We start from the raw sequence: 19,488 nt of genomic DNA on the forward strand, positions 1-19,488 counted from the left end.
TTTTTTTCCATAGTGGAGATTTCCTCTATTTGAAAACAGATAAAAATCTTTCAGTCTCTGGTTATACCCCCCCTAATGGCGATACCTACTGGCATTTCAGATGGCTGCCAGGGTCTCCCTTACAGATTAGGGAAATTTATGCAGGTTCCTGCATGCGTACACCTTGTTCCCTTGCTCCTTATCAAGCAGGATGCATCTCAGCAAAAAAACAAAGTCAGATAAAAATATCCTAGGGGTTATGGGGTGCCTGGGTGGCTCAGTCAGTTAAGCGTCTGACTTCAGCTCAGGTCATGATCTTGCTGTTCGTGAGTTCGAGCCCCGCATCAGGACTCTGTGTTGACAGTGCAAAGCCTGGAGGCTGCTTCAGATTCTGTGTGTGTATCTCTCTCTCTCTCTGCCCCTCCCCCTCCCTCAAAAAGTAGATAAACATTAAAAATATTTTTTTAAAAGAAAGCATCCCAAGAATTAAAAGAGATAATGACCATCCCTTTTGGATGCTAAAATTATTTAGACTCCACTTGCATTAATTCCGAGACAAACTAGATAAAGTGCTTGGCTTTCCTGACTGCTCTGAACATGTGGTCCTGTTTGTGATGGGGCTCGAGAGCAGTGGCAGATATTTGCACAGAGATCTTCACCTCTCGCAGTCTCAGTTTCCCCAGATACAAACTGAAGGGAGCTGAGATGTCTACTTAGATCCTTTCCATTTCTCAACACACCTATGGATTTATGATTTCATAATTCATCCAGCAGGTAAAAGGGCTGATGGCTGTGGGGCCACCATGAAAGTCCCCTCATCCCCCCAGGAAGGCATTCACAGACAGCTTCAGTGTAACTAAGACCCAGCCCACCTGCCTGGCTTTCCCACACCCTGCTGAAGGCCCACACTGAGCTCTGAGCAATTCTGTCATGCTCCCCCTTCCTGCCTCTGAATCCATAGAATAAACCACTTTGGAAAGAACCACTTTGGAAAAATCAGATGACTAACTCTAGGGAGTGAGAGAAAGGAGATAAATTCTGTTGTTTTTACGAGGGTGAGGAGGCAAGTATCAATTATGACAAAGTACCTCAGCAGGTTGATGTCTGTGAGCCTCAGTCTAAACGTCCTGCTGCAAAGCAAGGATGGAGAAACTGAAGTCCAGGCTATGGATGAATGAGCAAACATCAGTGTGACACCAGATGCATAGAATGGAACATCCTGTTAATAAATGTAGCTCAGCAAAGAGACCATATTTAGAACCAGAACCTAATTGTGCCAAGCGGATGAGAAGTAACTTCAGATATTTCGCCTTTCTTTCACTTAATATACAAAATGGGGTGGCAGCCTCTCCATTTTCCCTGGATGTCATCTTTTGGATCATGACAGAAGCCGGCCACAATCTGCACACTGATGTTCCCATAATTACAGCTGGGTCCCTTAAATAGAGTCTCTAAATTACGATTTGTTTGCCATATAATATACTAGGGTTACCAACCTTATAAGCAAGGCTATGTGTCATTTGCTTGAGGCTATGATATCTTGACATCTTGTCAGCCTCAGATGAACACAATTAAATATGGCAGGTCTTTAAAATGTGCTTGGAGGGTGATGGGTATATGCTGATGCTCCTTGGCACAAATGGCGGACCTCTTTTGGGCATCTGCTCACGGTGCAGGCTGTGTAGGCATGACTTACCTCTGGAAACCTCTCTGTTAGCATGTTGGTTCCCTAGTCTTGCCATCCCAAAAGTTATCATTCTGAAGGCCATTTCAACTACAAAATTCCATGGGTCACATGCATCATACCAGATAGAAATTTTATTCCCCTTTTTCTCCTTATCTGTACAGACACATTTTCTGATATTTTACTCGCTGTTATTCTCCTCCATTCTCCCCCAATAGGTCAGAATACTGCCAGATCATCAATCTTTCTTTTAAATTCCCTTCAGATCTTAAGTGAGATCCCTAAAGTTGCTTTATATTAAGGGGACTTTATATATAAAGTTGCTTTATATTAAGTCAATGCAAAGCAATGACTTTCTGAGGCTCTTGCTATTGTGAAGATTCCAAAACTGTACCAAAGGACAACAGTCCCGTCTTGTTACGTCAAATTTTAATATGGCAATAAGTGCTTTGAAAAATATGCGTTTTAAACCTGAAGTTCTTTGAAAGCCATCTTTCTCCAGGCAGTTACCAATTACCCCTGGACGCGGTGGCTGCGAAAATCACTTGATCAGGCAAAAGCCTTGCTTGGTCTTTTCAGGATTTACAGTTAATTCGGTGGCAGTTGGTCCTGCTGTCTTTACCCTCCTGAGAGAAGTATGGGATTTCTGAACTATGATCATTTATTGGGAGACACAGAGAAAGCTCCTTTGGGATACTCTTTTCCCCTCTGGCCAGCCGCTCTAGAAAGAGGAAACGTCTAGGTGGGTGGAGACAGTGATGTGGCCGGCCCCTCCCCTCCTAGCAGTCTGTCCTGATCAGGAAGAGATGCGGCCCAGAATGCTCGAAGGCGGAGGGAATAAGGCATGCTTTGTGTGCAACATGTGGCCCCAGTTCTGGGGCCCCCTGGGTGGGAGAGGAAGGACTTCTGTTGAGGCAAAGTCACATGCCTTAGGAAATATCTCCCCGAGAAAACCCAAAGGCCCAGTGTCCTTGCAGATCCAATGGAGTCCTTGCAGGAGAGAAGGTGATGGCAACCTCCTCTGGGGTCATGTGGGAGCCGCCCAGTCAACGCTTTTAGGGGCCTTGCATGTGTGCACGTCCAGGGCCTCCAGACAGTCCTGACAGCGCACGGCACAGCACCAGTGGAACTTACACTCGCACTTGGTCATCCGGGTGACGTGGGAGGTGTCATAGCCTCTCCCGCAGCACATGACCTCGCAGCTGTCCATGCCCCGGGAAGTCAGGTTGCATACACGGCCTGCTGTACCCAGAGAGCCTGGAAGACAAGCGAGGGAGGTGTCACCGCAAAGCTGTGGGCAGAATACAATATGCCTCGGGAGGAGGAGAATCCACCTTCCGGGAGCAGGGCCTGCGCCCCCCCACCCCAACCTGGGGCTGTGTACCACCTGTTCTGTGGCCCAGGAAGCATCTGTCCTCCCCAGGGGCCAGCTGTGGCATGTATAGTGGAGCCCAGAGGACCAAGTGCAGGAAAGATGGACACAAAACTTTGGACCTACCTTGGGCAACTTTAACTCTAGTGATCCCACTTCTGAGCTGGATAAAGCTTTCAGTTTCTCTTTACCCAGCCTAGGATTGATGGGTCACTGCATGGGCAAGGCCAGATCAGATGGAAAGAAGGATCTAGCATATCTCCCTCTCTCCTGACCTCAAACCACATCAAGGAAGCAGTGACCCAGGTTAGTGCTCTCCGCATTTGTCAGGGCGTGGAACCCTCAAAGGGAGAGGATTCCGCCTACCCAGGCCTGACCACACTGCCTTTTTAGAAAGAGAAGAGAATGCTCGTTGCTGAAGGGGAGGTGTGGGCATCATTTGTGTAAGACCTTGAGGAGGGAGCAACGCCTGGTCTGGTTTACCGTTTGCGCTACCATGCAGGGGGCCATCTAGATGTGTGTGAGGCTTCTTGTTGAAGCCAGGATTCTAAGCCTTCAGTGAATAAAACTGGCATAAAGACCTGTTAGGAATTACCAGTGGAATGTTGTTGTCTTAGTTAATTAGGGTGAAGTTTCCTAAATGGCAATTCGTCTTTATGAATTTGTTTCTGAAAAAGACTCTTAAAGATAGAAAGCCTCTTAATCTGTTCTATTCCTGGAGAAGCACCCAGAAGTCTTTTACAAGAGCATTATTGGACAATAGAGCAGAACAAAGTGCAGTGGACATTTGTGTAGTTTGCTCCACCTATGATGATCCTTTCTGCTTCTTTCTTGGGCACAGAAATGGGCACTTGGCAGCCATGTTGAACAACACGACCCGGCTCAGCTGGTGGCAGGTGATCAGACCAGAGCTGGGGACCTGACTTGTGCTGGGGAAATCTTTTAGGTTTCCCCAGGGATTTGCAGGTTTGTTGGAGATAGGCAGGCAGTCTTGCCTAATATGGACTCAGTAGCCATTGGCAGCCATGTACTATGATGAAGTGTGTGGACCAGTGGAGGTCTACAGAGAGATAAGAAAGAGGCAGATGTACAGACAGCAAGACAAGACTTGGAAAGCAGATGCTACCCAGATCCTGGACTATTTTTCCAGAGGTGCTTCCATTTGTCCCTGAAGCCTGGCTGCATTCTAACCTTTGGGTTCCTAGAGATTCTGCATTCTTTTAATAAACTTCCCCTTTCAGCTTAAACCACTCCAATTTCTGTTGCTTGCAATCAACAATCCTAAACAATTGACAAACCTAGAGAAGCTAAACTCTTCATTAAAAAAAAAAGTACATTGGAATGAGACAGTGACTTCATTCATTTTTAGTTCCTCCATCATTTAACATGGAATTCCTCCCACTTCATAATTCTTGCAGTGTCTCGTGACTCTCTCTCTGTTTATCACAGTCCAAGCTGTGCTCCAAATATCTACAGAAATGTCATGTTGCCCTGCCTGTCACAAACGACCTGGGAAGCAGCCAGGTCCAGGCAGGGCATGGGGTCGAGCAGAGGAGAGGGGTGGGCACAACTTGCTGTACGTGATCACGCCTCTGACAGCAGGAAGACAGGCAGGGGATTTCATGATGACAGGAAGGATGGCAAAGGGCCGGGGTCAGGGTGGAAGATGGGGTCAGCCAAGGATGGCCGTGAGCCTCTATCGTGCTGAAGAAGCACAGAGTTAGAAGAGGCGGCAGCTGGGGCTGGATTCAGGACAGTGCTCAAAACCACTGCCTGTGCAGAAGGGACTCACTGCCAAGTCCTGCTTTGCAGCACACCCGCCATTTAATTCAGCAAACATTTAATGAACACAGACGTGTAAGACACTGTGTGGGCTGTGTAGAGTTTTGGGTGGTGGTGGTGGGGAAATAAAATAATTAGAATTCACTTCCTATTCCTATATTCTGGGAATTCCTAATATAATGAAGAGATAAATATGTAAAGAGATCTCTCCACTACTTCAAATATTCCATTTGCTGAAGAGTTGCAGTAAAAAAAAAAAAAAAAACAAAAAAAAAACCCACAGTAGGGTTTTGTGCAAGGCACCACTGTAAACAAAGCTCAGGATGGTAGAATGAGGTTATTTAGAGCTGGGACATATCAGAGTTTAAGTTCCAGCTTTGGCATCTATCAGCTGGGTGGCCTTGGGCAAATTATGCAATCTTATCAAGCTTCCGTTTCTTTCCTTGAAAAACTGGAATAAAGACAGTTCCTTCCTCATAGGGCTGTGGTCAGGAGGGAATGAGATCATGCATGAAAGCACCTGGCATAATAAGTGCTCAATTAATGCCAATCTACTCACTTAGCAAGTGTTTGCGGAGTGTCTACCTTGTGCTAGGCACAGCTGTGGGAGCTTGGATCTATCAGGGAACAAAATGAAGATCCTGCCCTGAGGAGCTTATGTTCTAGAGGGAGTGAGCCAAACATGTCATAATGATAATTATTGCTATTAATATCAATAGCACACAGGATCAGAAAAGGAGCTGTTAACAGCACAGTTTTAAGAGGTGGCATCAGAGATAGGATGTAGAGGAGGATAAGTAGAAGCTCTGGAGGGAACATGGGACAGAAGGCATTCCAGGTAGGAGAGAGCCTCCCAGCAGCCTCTGCGGCACACTCATGAGCCCGTGCAGAGCCAGCACGGCTTCGGCACAGGTGTGAATTAAGCAAAGAGCGTGGAAATGGAGTTGGGGCACAGGTTTAGAGCCTTCCTGTCTGGCAGCGGTGTGGGTTTTATTCCATGGTGAGTGGTGAGTCTGTCCAGATTTTTAATCCACAGAAAACATGTGGGAATGAGAAGTCTGAAACAGCTTCTTGGAGCAGGGAGGTATCCTTCATGCAGTGGGATTAGTCCAGGCAGGAGATAATGACCGGGGACAGAGGTAGGACAAATGCGAGATGGGTTAAAGAGGGAGAATCACTAGGACTTGGTGACTCACCGAGTTGGGAGGAGGTCACGTTGGAAAAGACTGACAGTTGTTCATTTGGCTCAGCATGAAGGAGATAACTGGGGTCCTCTGCTGAGAGGCGCTTCAGCAGAATGACACGATGGAGCGGTGGATCGTGGAGTGAATGGGCAGATGGACACCGAGTGTGGGGTGGGGAGTTTTCAAGAAGCTTGGTGACAAAGCAGACAGAAGAGCATGGCTGCAAGGAGCGATGAGGCCCAAGGTGGGACTTTAAGGTTATTTTAGGCCGTGAAGTTTGTGGGTTTGTTATGCAGTAGTAGACAGCTGACCCAATTTGGCAGGTTTTTGTTTACGTCAAGCACAAAGTGGGAAGAACCAGTCTATGCTATTAGAAGCCAGGGTGGTACTTTTCCTTGGGGAATAGTGAAAAGGGGCGTGAAGGAGGCTTCTAGAATATCAGTCTTCTTCAGGTCTTACTCTGGGCTTAGATTATATGGCTATGTTCATTTAAGACAATTCCCTGAGCTGTACATGTGACACGTGTGCTTTTCTGTATGTGTTTTATGTTCCAGTAACAAGAAGAAGAGGGAGGAGGCCACATATGCAAAACCAGGAAACCCAGCAAAGCTCTGAAAGGTGTTTAACGTGGCTGGAACTCAGCATTCCAAGGGGAGAGTGGCAAGAGGTGAGGCTGCAGGGGCAGGTAGAAGCCGAGACATGGAAGGCATTGTGTCATGGGGAGAGAGAGAGAGAGAGGAGAGTGTGAGTGCATGTGCATGCGAGCGGGGGAGGAGCAGAGGGAGAGAGAGAATCCCAAGCAGGCTCCACACTCAGTGCAGAGCCCTGTGCAGGCTTTGATCTAATGACTCTGAGATCATGACCTGAGCTGAAATCGAGAGTTGGATGCTTAGCTGACTGAGGCACCCAGGCGCCCTAAGGTGTTAAAACTTAAAAAAAAAAAAAATTAATGTTTATTTACTGTTGAGAGAGAGAGAGAGACAAAGCATGAGTGGGGGAGGGGCAGAGAGAGAGCGAGACACAGAATCTGAAGCAGGCTCCAGGCTCTGAGCTGTCAGCACAGAGTCCAAGGCAGGGCTTGAACTTACGGTGAGATTATGACCTGAGCTGAAATCGGACGCTTAACTGACTGAGCCACCTAGGTGCCCCAAGGTGTTAAAACTTTTAACGTAAGGGCAGCGGAATGTGATAGAGAGTTTTTACACAATAGGGGGACATGGTGGATTTATGTTTCAGAAGGCTCACTGTGGGTGCTGGGGGGCCGGGGTGAAGTCAAGGAGCCAAGTTAGAGAGCAGTGAAGTGCCCTGGTCAGGACACAAGGTGGCCGGACAAGGACAGTGGCAGGGGTGGGGAGGGGTGGAAGAGGTTATGGGCTCGAGGGGGGGATATCAAGGAGGCAGGACTGACAGGACATATGGAGGATGCGGGTCAGCAGTATTCCCAGGCTTCTGGCTTGAGTGACTGGTTTTATGCTGCTGACCTTCCCTGGGGTGGGAGCACCTGGGGAGGGGCAGGCTTTGAGCCAAGATACGGAGTTTTGTTTTCAACACATCGAGTTTGGGGTGACAGTGGGCCATCCAGGTAGAAATGTTCAATGGAAATACCCTCTGGGACTCCGCAGAGAGGTCAGGATGGACATTCAGACTAGGAAGTCTTTACCTCAGAGGTGGCAGCTGAAGCCATGGCGTAAATGAGACCCCCAGTGGGTGAGCGGAGCCCTCTCACTTGCCCCACCCCCAGAGGCGACTCTGAAGTTTCTTTCACCTTTTTGTGTTTTGTCGGTAAGCCCTGCACTCCAATAAGCGTTCTTTGCTTCCGCCAACATGCTGTCATCAAAATAGGAATTCACGCAACTGGAATTTTCTCTCCCCGCTTGATGCTTTGAGGTACGGGGGTGGGGGTGGGGTGCTAGGACAGGGAGGTGAAGTGTCTCAGTCCTGAATCAGACTGAGGGCTTTTCACTGACATCGAACTTGGTGACATTTTCCCAGTGGGCTGAAGCCTAAGGAGGTCTTGAGCTGTGATCTGACTCAGCTTCAGTGATGGCCCCCCGGATGCACAAAACTGAACTTGACCCTGTCTGAACAGAAGGATTGCTCAGTGAAGGGACTCCAACACCATGAAAACTCTGGGAGAAGCAGTCAAAGTGATGGCCACTGACAAGAGCTTGACTCACAAGTGGTTTCAGTAAAGGAAACAAAGACTTGGCATTGAGATCTCAGTAGTTCAGTGTTCAGTTACAGAATGCTGGAAAACACCATGAATCTGAATTAATACCACTGGTCGCCCAAACAGGGTGTAATGAGGGCCAGAAGAAGGAAGATGAGAGGGGTTTTTGAAGGTTGAGAGCCACTGATGTGAGAACAGTGGTGAGGTCACAGCCTGGAGGAGTGATGGCCCCTGCAAGGTACCTGTGGCCCCCAGGAATGTGCCAGCTGAGAGGTACAGGGCAGGCTCTGTCATCTGGGGAGAGGACGAAGCTGCAGGATGATGGACCACAAATTGGCCCCGCTTTGGGGTTTGGATCTAATTAGACTTAATGACGGACTGTAGGGCAGGAGGGCAATTTTGACACTTGGTGTCATTTGAGCAGAATATAGAGCCATGTCATCAAAGCCCTGAAAAGCACATTTCTAGACTGCAGAATCTATACAAAATTTGCTGGCATTGCTTTCTTTTATTGGAATTATAACAAGCCCCGTTATTATTGATAGCAATAGGGCTATACTGTCTTAGGGACCTCCCATTATCTTTTCCAAAACAGATCACCATTATTCTTACCGTAAAAGACAAAAATCAAGGCTGTAAATGTGTGTGCTCTTTATGAAAGAGACCCTCCGAGTTTTATAATCTTCCTGCTTGTTTAGTTCTAAATATTTGAGATACACACTTTTAGACCATTTTTTTTCTGCAAACAACATACCAGTTCATTAACTAATGAGTCACTTATCCCTGCCTGGGCCACAACAGGAACTGCTGGGTTAAGAAAGTCAGCTACACCTGTAAGCCTGAAGCCTATGCAGCCTTTCCTTTTTCCTCTCTTCTCCTCATTCTTCTTTCGCCCTTCCCTTCTGCCTTCTTTTTCATCTTCTTTCTCTTCTTTTTGTTCATAATTGGAGCCAATACTTATGGAGCACTGACATGGGCTAGTCCCCGTGATAAGCATTTTGCCCGTATTATCTCATTTAATTCTTATAAGCTTATAAAGTAGGTACTGTTATCACCATTTTGGAAATGAGGAAAAGGAGAAAGGTAAGTAACTGGCCTGTGGTCACACAGCTATCAGGTGGCAGGTCAGGATTTGAAGCCAGGCTTGTGTGACTCCAGAGCTTGAGCTCTTAACTGGCAGAGACAGTGACATCTGGCAGAGAGCTCCATCCCCGAGCCCTGCCAGATCCCAGGAAGCAGGCTCCCGGGCAGAAGTGCAAGAGCAGAGTGTTAGCACCCTTCCCGCTCTCTACCTTCATTATTTTATCAAATGAAGGACTTGCAAAGGTCCTGACATGTAACCTTTTGGGAAGGGACTTCTCCAGCGTGTGATATGCCGTAGACAATTAAGACTCCTACAGTTACACGAGAATGAAAACGGCTAGTTAATTAACACGGGGTTAGCAGCTGACACTGCGTTTTTCCTGCACTGATATTCCTGTGAAATTCCTGTCACCTTTTTGAGAGATGAGACTGATTTCTTTGCAATGCCAACAGGCACATCTCCAAAACATGTATGTGTCCTTAAGGTGGCTTTAATATATGTCACTGATGGGGCCATGGCTGCAAACACTGAGAACAACTCTTGCTAAGTAGAACTTTTACTGGTTAAGGTAGGCCAATAGCACCAATTTGCATGTCACCTCAAATGGCATATCTTAGCCTGATCACTCACATAACTCTCCCCTGACTTTACTCTAAGATTCACTGAGACATTTCCAAAAGCCAAATTGATCTTTATAGGTCAAATGTTTGTATCATACAGCATGTACAAAAGTATGTATGGCTGGCTCTACAAATACTTCAAAGGAAATTTAAAAAACTCTTTTGAGTAATGGCTCCATCATTAGTTTCCCGAATTGATATGTTAAGAGGATAAATACATATTTAGATGCTTCACATTTATTTTAAAAATCATTCATATTGCTTTGTAGTGTTATCTCTTATTGCACTTTGATTTCCTCAGTTTCCTTAAGATAAGTTGCAAGTGGGAAGCTTTTTTCCCTGACTCCCTTAGGTCTAAGTTTGTGAAATGTGCTCAGATGTATGGCCCGCCTGGGTACAGATCCTAGTTCCCAGACAGTATGGCAGACTCAGGCTCAGCGAGCCCAACCTTCTTCCGCCACCTTCACCCACACTGTTAGATCATCTGCCTAGACTCAGTGTCCATAGATCCGGGCAGTCTGTCACGTCTATGCCATGGGAAGGTGGGAGTTCCAGCCTTTCTCCTCCCTGGTGTTGTCCTCACCCTGCACAGAGCTCACATATGTATTGGGGGAAAAGGATGATAAAGAATCAGAGTTTCTAAATCACATAAGTTTGGGACCAGAGAACTCACTTTTAGTGGGGCAATGCGAGGGGAACATTACAGAATCGAGCATCCCATCCCTAGAGCTATAAAATTAATAATGGAGTCAGGGTTCCCAGTGCAAAAACATTTCTGTCTCCACCGACATGCATCTTCCTGACAGCAGAGGAGGACGCAGAGCTTTTGCTAATAGTTCCCAGACCTGCACCTCTGGGACCTGGAGAAAGAGCGCTTTCTCGAGCGCTCTTTCTCTGTGGATGGGCCTGTGTCTTTGGAAATTCCTGCCACTCCAGGCTGACAGAAGCCCATATGTTGACCATTAGGACATAAAGCAAGATTCACTTAAGCCCGTCATCCAATCGGCTGTTTCTCCTCTGGTTGACTTACATGTTGTCATTAATGACACAGATTTATCGAGGGAAGAAAAGAATGTTAGAGCAAATGTTAGAGACCGCACATTCATCTACATGCACGGCTTGCCCCTCACGCAGTAAAAATTGCAAAACTAAAACTAGGAAAGACAATATCTCAGATGATTTTATTTAACGTTTGTATAATAAGCAGGAAAAGGTTAACTGGCTCAAAAAAAGCATGTTCCATGAAATTAGCAAATCCTATCATGGAATTAAAGTTAAGGTCAGACTCTTCAAGGCTTTCTATGTCTGGTACTACCTAGTCTACCCAAATTTATTTCCCACCGCCCCCTACCTGGACCCCTGATAATCAGGCCACCTCCTCACTGTCCCATTGAAGTGACTTTCTGATGTCACAGCTGTGTAGACTGTTTCCTCACAGGAGGTACTCTCATCTGCTGTCCAGGCCTGTCCTCACTCCATTAGATGGGAGGTCCTCCCATCCTTCGAGATTCAAGCCTACGTCAGCACCTTCCACAGAGTTCTCCCTGCTTCTGCTCCCTCCTTCCTGCCCCCCTTCTGAAGCCCTTATATTGCATGTCACACAATAGGGCTCATATGCTGTTTTAAAATATTTGATGATTTCTCATGCATCTTGTCTCCCCCAGGACAGAGGTTACATCTTATATTTCTTCTATACACGGCATAATACTCAGCCATCCACATACAGATTCCCAATTCATTAAATATTAAATTAAAAACAATTTCTTAGAAATTAAGATCAGCTTTTCCTTGCTGAAGGAGGGCACACTTCTCCAGGGAGCAGTCACCAAGCCCTCCGGCACTATGGGAAGAGTAAGCTAGCTAACAGCCTGCTTTCCACTCTCATGTTCTCACTTGGCATATAGAGAAAACACGCAAAAAAATATCACAACGTTTTAAAAGATCTCACAGATTCGAAATGACAACCTAAGGGAGTCTGTGGCATCAAGTTCAAGTTCTGTTACTGCAAACTTAGAGTGAAATTAATTAATAATTCACTCATTCATTTATGGAATCCTAGGACCCTTGGGAGTTTCTGGGTGAACTGCATATCTTAGGAAACTTGAAGAAGTTGATTTGCCCACGGATACCCAGTCAGTAATCAGTAAAAATGGCAACAGGTGGCACGAAAGTGTGCTGATGTGTAATGCCAGGATTTTTCCTTAGAAATATGGGATTTTCATAGATTTAAAGAACGGATTGATCACACCAGTACAAAATAGGTCTCATGGGGAAAGCTTACATGATGGAAGCAAATATATTATTTAAAAATACTTTAACATCACTCTTTTGTTTGTAGCATATTAACATGGTAATTGGCAATGATTTTTGTTCTATTACAAAAAAGGACGTCTATTTGACAAATGTTTTGTTAGTGCAAATTATGTCGAAGACTTCAAAATAGAAAATGAAATTTTTTGTGGGTTTTTTTTCTGAAATTTTCTTTTTTTCTGAAAAAAGTTTGCTGCTTTGTTTTTCAGTTTTCACAAATTCAATCTGATTGCCACTGTCAGTTAATTCACATACGGGCCCGTTTTCAGTGCATCCTAAAAGTTTAATAATTCTAGCACATCTATATTCTGAACGGTAATGCAGATTTACAGATCATGCCTGTAACATAAAGTAAATATTGGATGTAAAAAGTATTTTTGCTTACATTAACAACTAAATCAGATAAACTAACAAGTAATCCCACTGATAGTAGTAAATGAAAAAGGCCCCACACAGAGTATTTGGTGGCAACTAAAAGCAATCGATACAGGCTACTGCTGCATTTGAGACTTTTATGCCACCAGGGAAATGGGCAGCCAACATTTTGAGCTCTGTAAATGGTGCCCTAATGCACTTGAACATGAGGAGAAAAATTCCATTTAACAGTTCAGTTTAAGTGGGAATTTTCATAGGCCATGTGTTATAATCAGTGATGGGTGATTATAATGCTTAGTACTTACCTGTCATTTAAGCTATGACGCTGCACCAACATAACTAAGACTTCATTTCAGCTAATGATGAGCATATTTTAAGTTGTTTATAACTTGCCATTCAATTCAGTTCAACACATGTTTATATGCTGTGTGCTGAGGGTCCAGTGGTGAACATAGTTCCTGCCATCATGGAATCAGAGTCCAGTGGGACAGACAGATAGCAAACAAATATTTAAATAAATTAACTAAAACTCCTGGTATGTGCTATGAGTCAAGGAACAAGGCTTTCTGGGGCACCTGGGTGACTCAGTCAGCTAAGTGTGCAACTCTTGGTTTCAGCTCAGGTCATGATCTTGCAGTTCGTGGGTTCGAGCCCCACATTAGGCTCCATGCTGACAGTGTGGAATCTGCTTGGTATTCTCTCCCTCTCTCTCTCTCCCCCTCCCCCACTCGCTCTTTCTCTCTCAAAATAAATAAATAAACGTTAAAATTTTTTTAAAAGAAGGAACAAGACTTTCTGAGATAGATCCTCGACACATTTGAGGAGGACCTGGTGATGGGCCACTATGCAAGTGAGAAAGTAGGGTAGCAAATGACTTGCAGGTTTATGGCTTGACCAATGGAGTGGATGGCTCTGCTATTTTCTGAGAAGAGGAAGCTTGAGGAAAATAGGTTTTGGGAGTGGGAAAAATCAAGCGTTCACTTAATAGAATCAGGTTGCTAGCAATGTGGGCAACCTGAGAGGTGCTGTCGAGCAGGGGGTAGGACCCAGATGAGGCCTGAGATGCACTTAAAGCCATTGTAAAAGAGGAGGCCGCTCAGGGACAAAGTGCAGATGGAGAAGTAAAGAGGGCCTGCCTGGGTCCTGAAGATCTCCTTCCAAAATCCTTCCAAATTTACAAGTAGAAGAGACACTAGCAACTGAAATTGGGGAGAACAGCTCTTGGGGCAGGAGGAAAATCGGGAGACTGTGTTTCGGGAAGGGGGGGCAGGCTAATTGTGTTACATGCCACTAAGAATTTGAAAGGATGGTCCTCTGGATGGTAATTAATATTAATCATACAACATAATCAACAATTGCCTATGAACATGGTGACTCATAAGCCTCACCAATACATTGTTCATTTCATTCTCTCCTGGTTTAGTTGTCTTAGCACTTTTCAGATATCAATTCATGAATTTCTAAATGAAACCTCACTGCTGAAAGGGCTAAATAACCTATTCTTTAATTTTCCAAATTACAAATGTACAGTAAGTCCTAGTAATAGAGCAACGGAGTGTGGACAGAAACCAAGAAAGCGCCACCTTCCTGTCTGGGCTTGAGGACCCCCATACCTGGCCTGCGTCCTATTGCGTGCCCACCACCTGGCTCATCTACAGAGACCAGGAGGCCTGTGAAGGCCTGTGAGGCCAAGCACTGAGTCTGGCTTCCTCGTCTTCACATTCCAAAGGCTTATCATAGTGTCTGGCGTACAGAAGGGGCTCAATACATATTTGATCCATGAAGCAATGAGGGACCTAGGAGGTCCTGTAGGAATTGCGCATTTAATATCAAAATAAGGTCCATGCATTCCTACCGGCTGACATGCTGTTCCCTTGTTTTCAGTCAGGTCACAATCTCAGAGGTTCAGCAAACCAGGCCCCACCACAGGGCATGTCTGGATTGGTGAATCTCTGTAAACCGTGGTTGGGATTGTGTTCCCAAGGGTTCCAAGCTGTTTGCCAAATATGATTTGTGCAGAAAAAAAACAGTGATACCTTAGCATTTGCACCACTCCAGGCCTGCAGCTGTTAGCCATCTATCGGTCTTTCCATGGACAACAGGTTATACAACCGTTGAACTCTGTTTTTTGAACTTGAGGAGAGGTGGAGGGTTGCTTGTTTCCTACAGTCGGACAGGAGACCTCAGGGTGACCTCTGGCCCAGGTCAGGGTTTTTACGTCATAAGGGGTGAAAGTGGCCTGTGATTAGGTGCAACCGCTTCTCTGGAGAGGACAACGGCATTCCTCAGAGATGGACTATCTCTAACTTGAGGACTCCTTTGATTTGCAGACGCCTGGGGCAATAACCAGAGCAGATAACCACACAACCGCTAGAACAGCCATCCCCAAAAGCCCGGCTTCCTAGATCTCACCTCCAACGTGGCCTGCATAATGTCATATGCACCATATCACGCCGTTGTACGTACTCCTGGAATCTGAGCAGTCTTTCCAGTCAAACATCAGAGCGCTCCCTTTGTTCAACTGAAGGCTAGGGGAAAATGTCTTTTGTTGTTGTTGTCCTAAGAATATCTTCCTTAATCGGTTTTTGAGCTTATCATTTTGGGGGGGAACAATTAAGGATATTTAACACTCTTGGAAACTTGAAGGGCTTGTGATTGGAAGGGACCTCGAGGCAACCTGAGCCAAACACAGGGAAGCTTCAGTCTGACCCCTGTCTACCTCTCTACAATGGCCCCTTCTCCCATTAGGTTTCCTCACACTGCCTCTTTAGTACACAGGTCTCCCTTCTCTGCTACGTCTCCTCCCCAAATTTCAGGAGGTAAAGTGTAGATATAATGAGAAAAGTATGGACTTTTGATTTTTATTTATTTTGTTTTCTTTACTGCTTATAGTTCACACAGTCTTGGGCAAGTTAAGTAGCTTTTCTGAGCCTTCATTCCCTTCTCCATAAATTGGGGTAACTGCTCTGAAGATTCAGAGAAAATGCCCAGAAGGTGTGTGGCATAGGCCTGACTCTCATAGGAACTCATGTTCCCATCACCCTTCTCCCCCTGGGGTCTGGGTCTGTCCTCACCCAGGAGTACCCTGGGGTCTTGACTCACCTTCTGCATTTCTCATTGAAATTCACTAGGCTTGGTATCATTCTTTTAGGACTTCACTAAAGGGCCTACTTGATCATTTCTGTCCAGCTAATTTCTATGAAAGCTTAGATGGCTGAAATCATTTTAATGTGCTTACTCACAGTGAAAGAAGTTTCCTGAAAATGCAGGGCCTCCATGTGGAAGAACAAACACCCTCTTGTACTGGGCAAGCCCAGGCCAGAGCTATTCTTGTGTGACACTTATCTAGAGCTCCTTAAATAAGGAATTTTTTTCCTTTGTAAGAGAGTAGGTATTCCAAAGAATATAATGTCTCCCGGGATTTCTTCTTACCTCATACTTATGAAAAAATAAGGAATCATGGACCACCTAAAACATGGACCTCCCATTTTAATGTGCTTAAGTTTGAAATGCATATAGAATCTCAGCAGCAGTCCCCTGAGATTCCGATTTAATAGTTTTCTGAAGAGACCCTCACTTTGGAAAATAGTGCCTATAGACTTCATCCATTCCACAAAACCAAACTGACAGAAGAAGTGGCTCATGTCAGTCACATGAGTTGATCTGAACAGGAAGCAGGCGCTGGTTGGCAGGAGTGAAGTCAGTCAGTTACAGGCATCTATTACTTGGCAATATTCAATGTGCTCACCACCATGGGTTTTCCAGTGCTGAGAAGTGGAAGGTGCCCAATAAGTTAAATATTAAATGTGTATGATATTTTAAAAAAGCAAAATAAAACAATATGGCTACAACAAAGCAGACTGAGTGGTATGAGATGTAATCTAGGGAAAGGTTAATGCTAATCTTAACAGAGAAATGAAAAAAATTATTTGCTTTAAATTTTACTGCAAATTCTGACGTATTTGAGAGCCTGGATACATGTAAAGGAAACCCATTTCAAACATGTGGGAGTTCCATTTACCAGAAAACAGGCTCTTTCTTAGGTGGAATGATTCTAGCGAAGGGAAGAGAGTCCCTTAGTGATGTGCTCACTCAGCAATGTGGCACATTCTGGGGGCTTCTTTAATATAGACTGACAGGATGTTAGCCCTGTAACCCCCAACACCTTCCTTTCAAGACAAGGGAGCACAGCTCAGAGAAGGAATGCCACTGTGAGGTACAGGCAGGAATCTCCCCCTTCTAGTAGGTCTCAGCTCTATCACATCTCCCTGCCTCTGTGGGCAGAGGTTAGAGGCTGCTCCAGAACGATTCTGAACCACACACTTTGACAACTGTTTTGACTGATTTTCTAGAGTGTATACTATGTGAGTTTCTAGAAAATGGCCAGGATAAAGCTTAATTTTTAGAAAGCCATAGGTTACACAGGCAAGGACAAGACTCCCAGCAGCTGCGTGAGTTGAAGCAGACTTTCTCAGGGAAAATCTGCATCTCATACAGGTGGCTATTCATATGTGAATTCAAGTATGAACAATGAAAACTATACTCTTTCAGTCAGAACTTTTGTCTACGTGATGGCCAACACCAGAATGGTCTTTTTATTAAAACAGCCACCTGATGGTCAACAGAATTAAAAAGAAATATGGCAAAGTTTATATGGATAACTTTGGCATTTTCTTAGGTTCAGTTATAAAAGGGCATCAAGTATAGCTCAAGGAATCTTTCTTTTTTCAAAGGAAAGACTATTTGAAAGCTTTTTTGAAGTTTATTTTATATATTTTGAGAGAGAGAGAGAGAGAGAGAGAAAATGCATGTGGGGGAGGGGCAGAGAGAGAGGGAGAGACAGAATCCCAAGCAGGCTTCATGCTGTCAGCACAGAGCCCAATGCAGGGCTTGATCTCACCAACTGGGAGATCATGACCTGAACCAAAACCAAGAGTTGGACACTTAACTGACTGAGCCACCCAGATGCCCCAAATCTAGGGATCTTAATGGAAATCTGATCCAATCTGATACATTGAAACTGGCTACTCAAAAAGAAGAAGAAGAAGAAGAACAACAACAACAACAACAACAACAACTAGGGTGACTCCTGGTTAATCAACACCAACAAGAACCAAATTCACAACTTTTTAAATTTTTTTTTTTCAACGTTTATTTATTTTTGGGACAGAGAGAGACAGAGCTTGAACGGGGGAGGGGCAGAGAGAGAGGGAGACACAGAATCGGAAACAGGCTCCAGGCTCTGAGCCATCAGCCCAGAGCCAGACGCGGGGCTCGAACTCACGGACCGCAAGATCGTGACCTGGCTGAAGTCGGACGCTTAACCGACTGCGCCACCCAGGCGCCCCATCACAACTTTTTAAGATAAAAATGAGATAAGCTCAAATGAGCCTAAAATAGAATAGAAATACATTGAGAGTGAGTAAATTATAAAACTTCCCTTAGAAAGTCAGCACCTGCCATGGGCTGCCTTGTGGCTGATGCATCTGGAGGCAGAGTGAAATGTTAAAAGGATGGATAGACTCTGATTCAAGCCCCTGCTCTGCTTCTTGACCAACCAAGAGTTTTTGAGCAAATTCCATAACCTGTCTGTCAGAGCTTCAGTTTTTTCTCCTATAAAATGGGATAATAACATACCCACTTATAGATTCTTTGTGAGAATCAATGATAGAATGCAGGTCAAGTGCTAGTGAATGGCAGGTACTACAGATGAGTTTGCTATTTTAGGATCAAAAAACAGTAGTGTTCTAATACTGGGAGCAGAAAAAGCAAAGTGTGGAAGAATAACAGTATCCTGCAGAGGCATCAGGGAATAGATTCGGAATCTCCTCTGTGGGGAAGACAAAGTAAGGTCTTTATTTCATAATATGCATGAGACAGTTAAGTGGTCATCAAGCATAATAAACCGTTTGCTTCACTGTGCAAACTACTTCAATCCAAAAACCCAGATAAGATTTCTTGGGGAAGCAGGCCTTCATACATTTGAAATGAGGGTTCTGCTTTGTAGCACCTTTATAGAGATAGTTAGTGACGAGTTGTGATGTCAGGGTCAGGTGTACAGGCCATGAGGTCAGACAGCCAGACATCCATCCCCTCCAAGACCAGTGAGATCTTGAGCTAGTCATTCACTTTTCTCGTCAGTACAATTGGGACAATCATATTCAAGGCTGCTTATCTGATTTCAAAAGCTAAGATGTGAATTTGGTTCTTGGTTAGTGTTGATCAACCAGGAGCCACCCTCTTTTTTTTTTTTTTTTCTCAGTAACTGGTTCCAATGCACTGATGTCATAGGGCGGCTCTAAGGATTAAATAAGACCATGTGTGCAATGATCTTAGCCCAGTACCTGGCACACGGGAGTCAATCCATTGTAATTCCTAAAGTGATCAAGATGTCATCATCCCCATGTCCTGTCCGAGGAGCCTGAGGTTAAACAGCTAGTTACTGGCAGAGGAGAGGCAGACCTCTGGGACAATCCAGTATCAAAGTATAGGTTTTGTGATGATTTGGCTGAAACTTTAGCCTGACAGGTAGGCTGACTTGTTAGAGGTCCCAAAGCATGTCAGGAATGCAGCAGGGCACAGCATCTGGTCCTTGCGCTAGGTACTTGTTAATCCATAGGCTGCATGTACAAACCCGCCCAAATGCTGTAAAGAACGTGCTCATCAAACCAGGAAGAAATTCAGCCACTCAGGGACAAAGGAGAAGTTCTGTACTTCCTGTGACATTCCCTGGTAATTGTGCTTCTTGGTCACTCTACTGTTAGGAGCTGGCTGCCATCTACACTGTTTTACTGGTTCCTTTGCAATTGCTTTGGATTCAAAAACAAACTCAGAATTTAAATTCAAGGATGTTTTTCCTGATAATGAATTCCCTTGCTTTCTACTAAGTCTGAGAATTTGGCTTGAGCCAGAGTTGGCTGTGGGCTTC

General features: G+C 44.9%; 1 protein-coding gene across 1 annotated transcript in view; it reads right to left on the reverse strand.

Annotated features, from left to right (window-relative positions):
• Positions 1–538: 538 nt before the first annotated feature.
• The window catches only part of WNT2 (Wnt family member 2), a 45,788-nt gene continuing 26,838 nt past the window's right edge, over positions 539–19,488 (reverse strand). The window contains exon 5 of the mRNA XM_047848956.1: positions 539–2,920. Within this exon, the coding sequence (XP_047704912.1) occupies positions 2,691–2,920 (230 nt within the window). The 3' untranslated portion in view covers positions 539–2,690. The remainder of the gene's footprint in view (positions 2,921–19,488) is intronic.

The sequence above is a fragment of the Prionailurus viverrinus genome, chromosome A2 (assembly GCF_022837055.1).
Source record: "Prionailurus viverrinus isolate Anna chromosome A2, UM_Priviv_1.0, whole genome shotgun sequence".
Taxonomy (NCBI): Eukaryota; Metazoa; Chordata; class Mammalia; order Carnivora; family Felidae; genus Prionailurus; species Prionailurus viverrinus.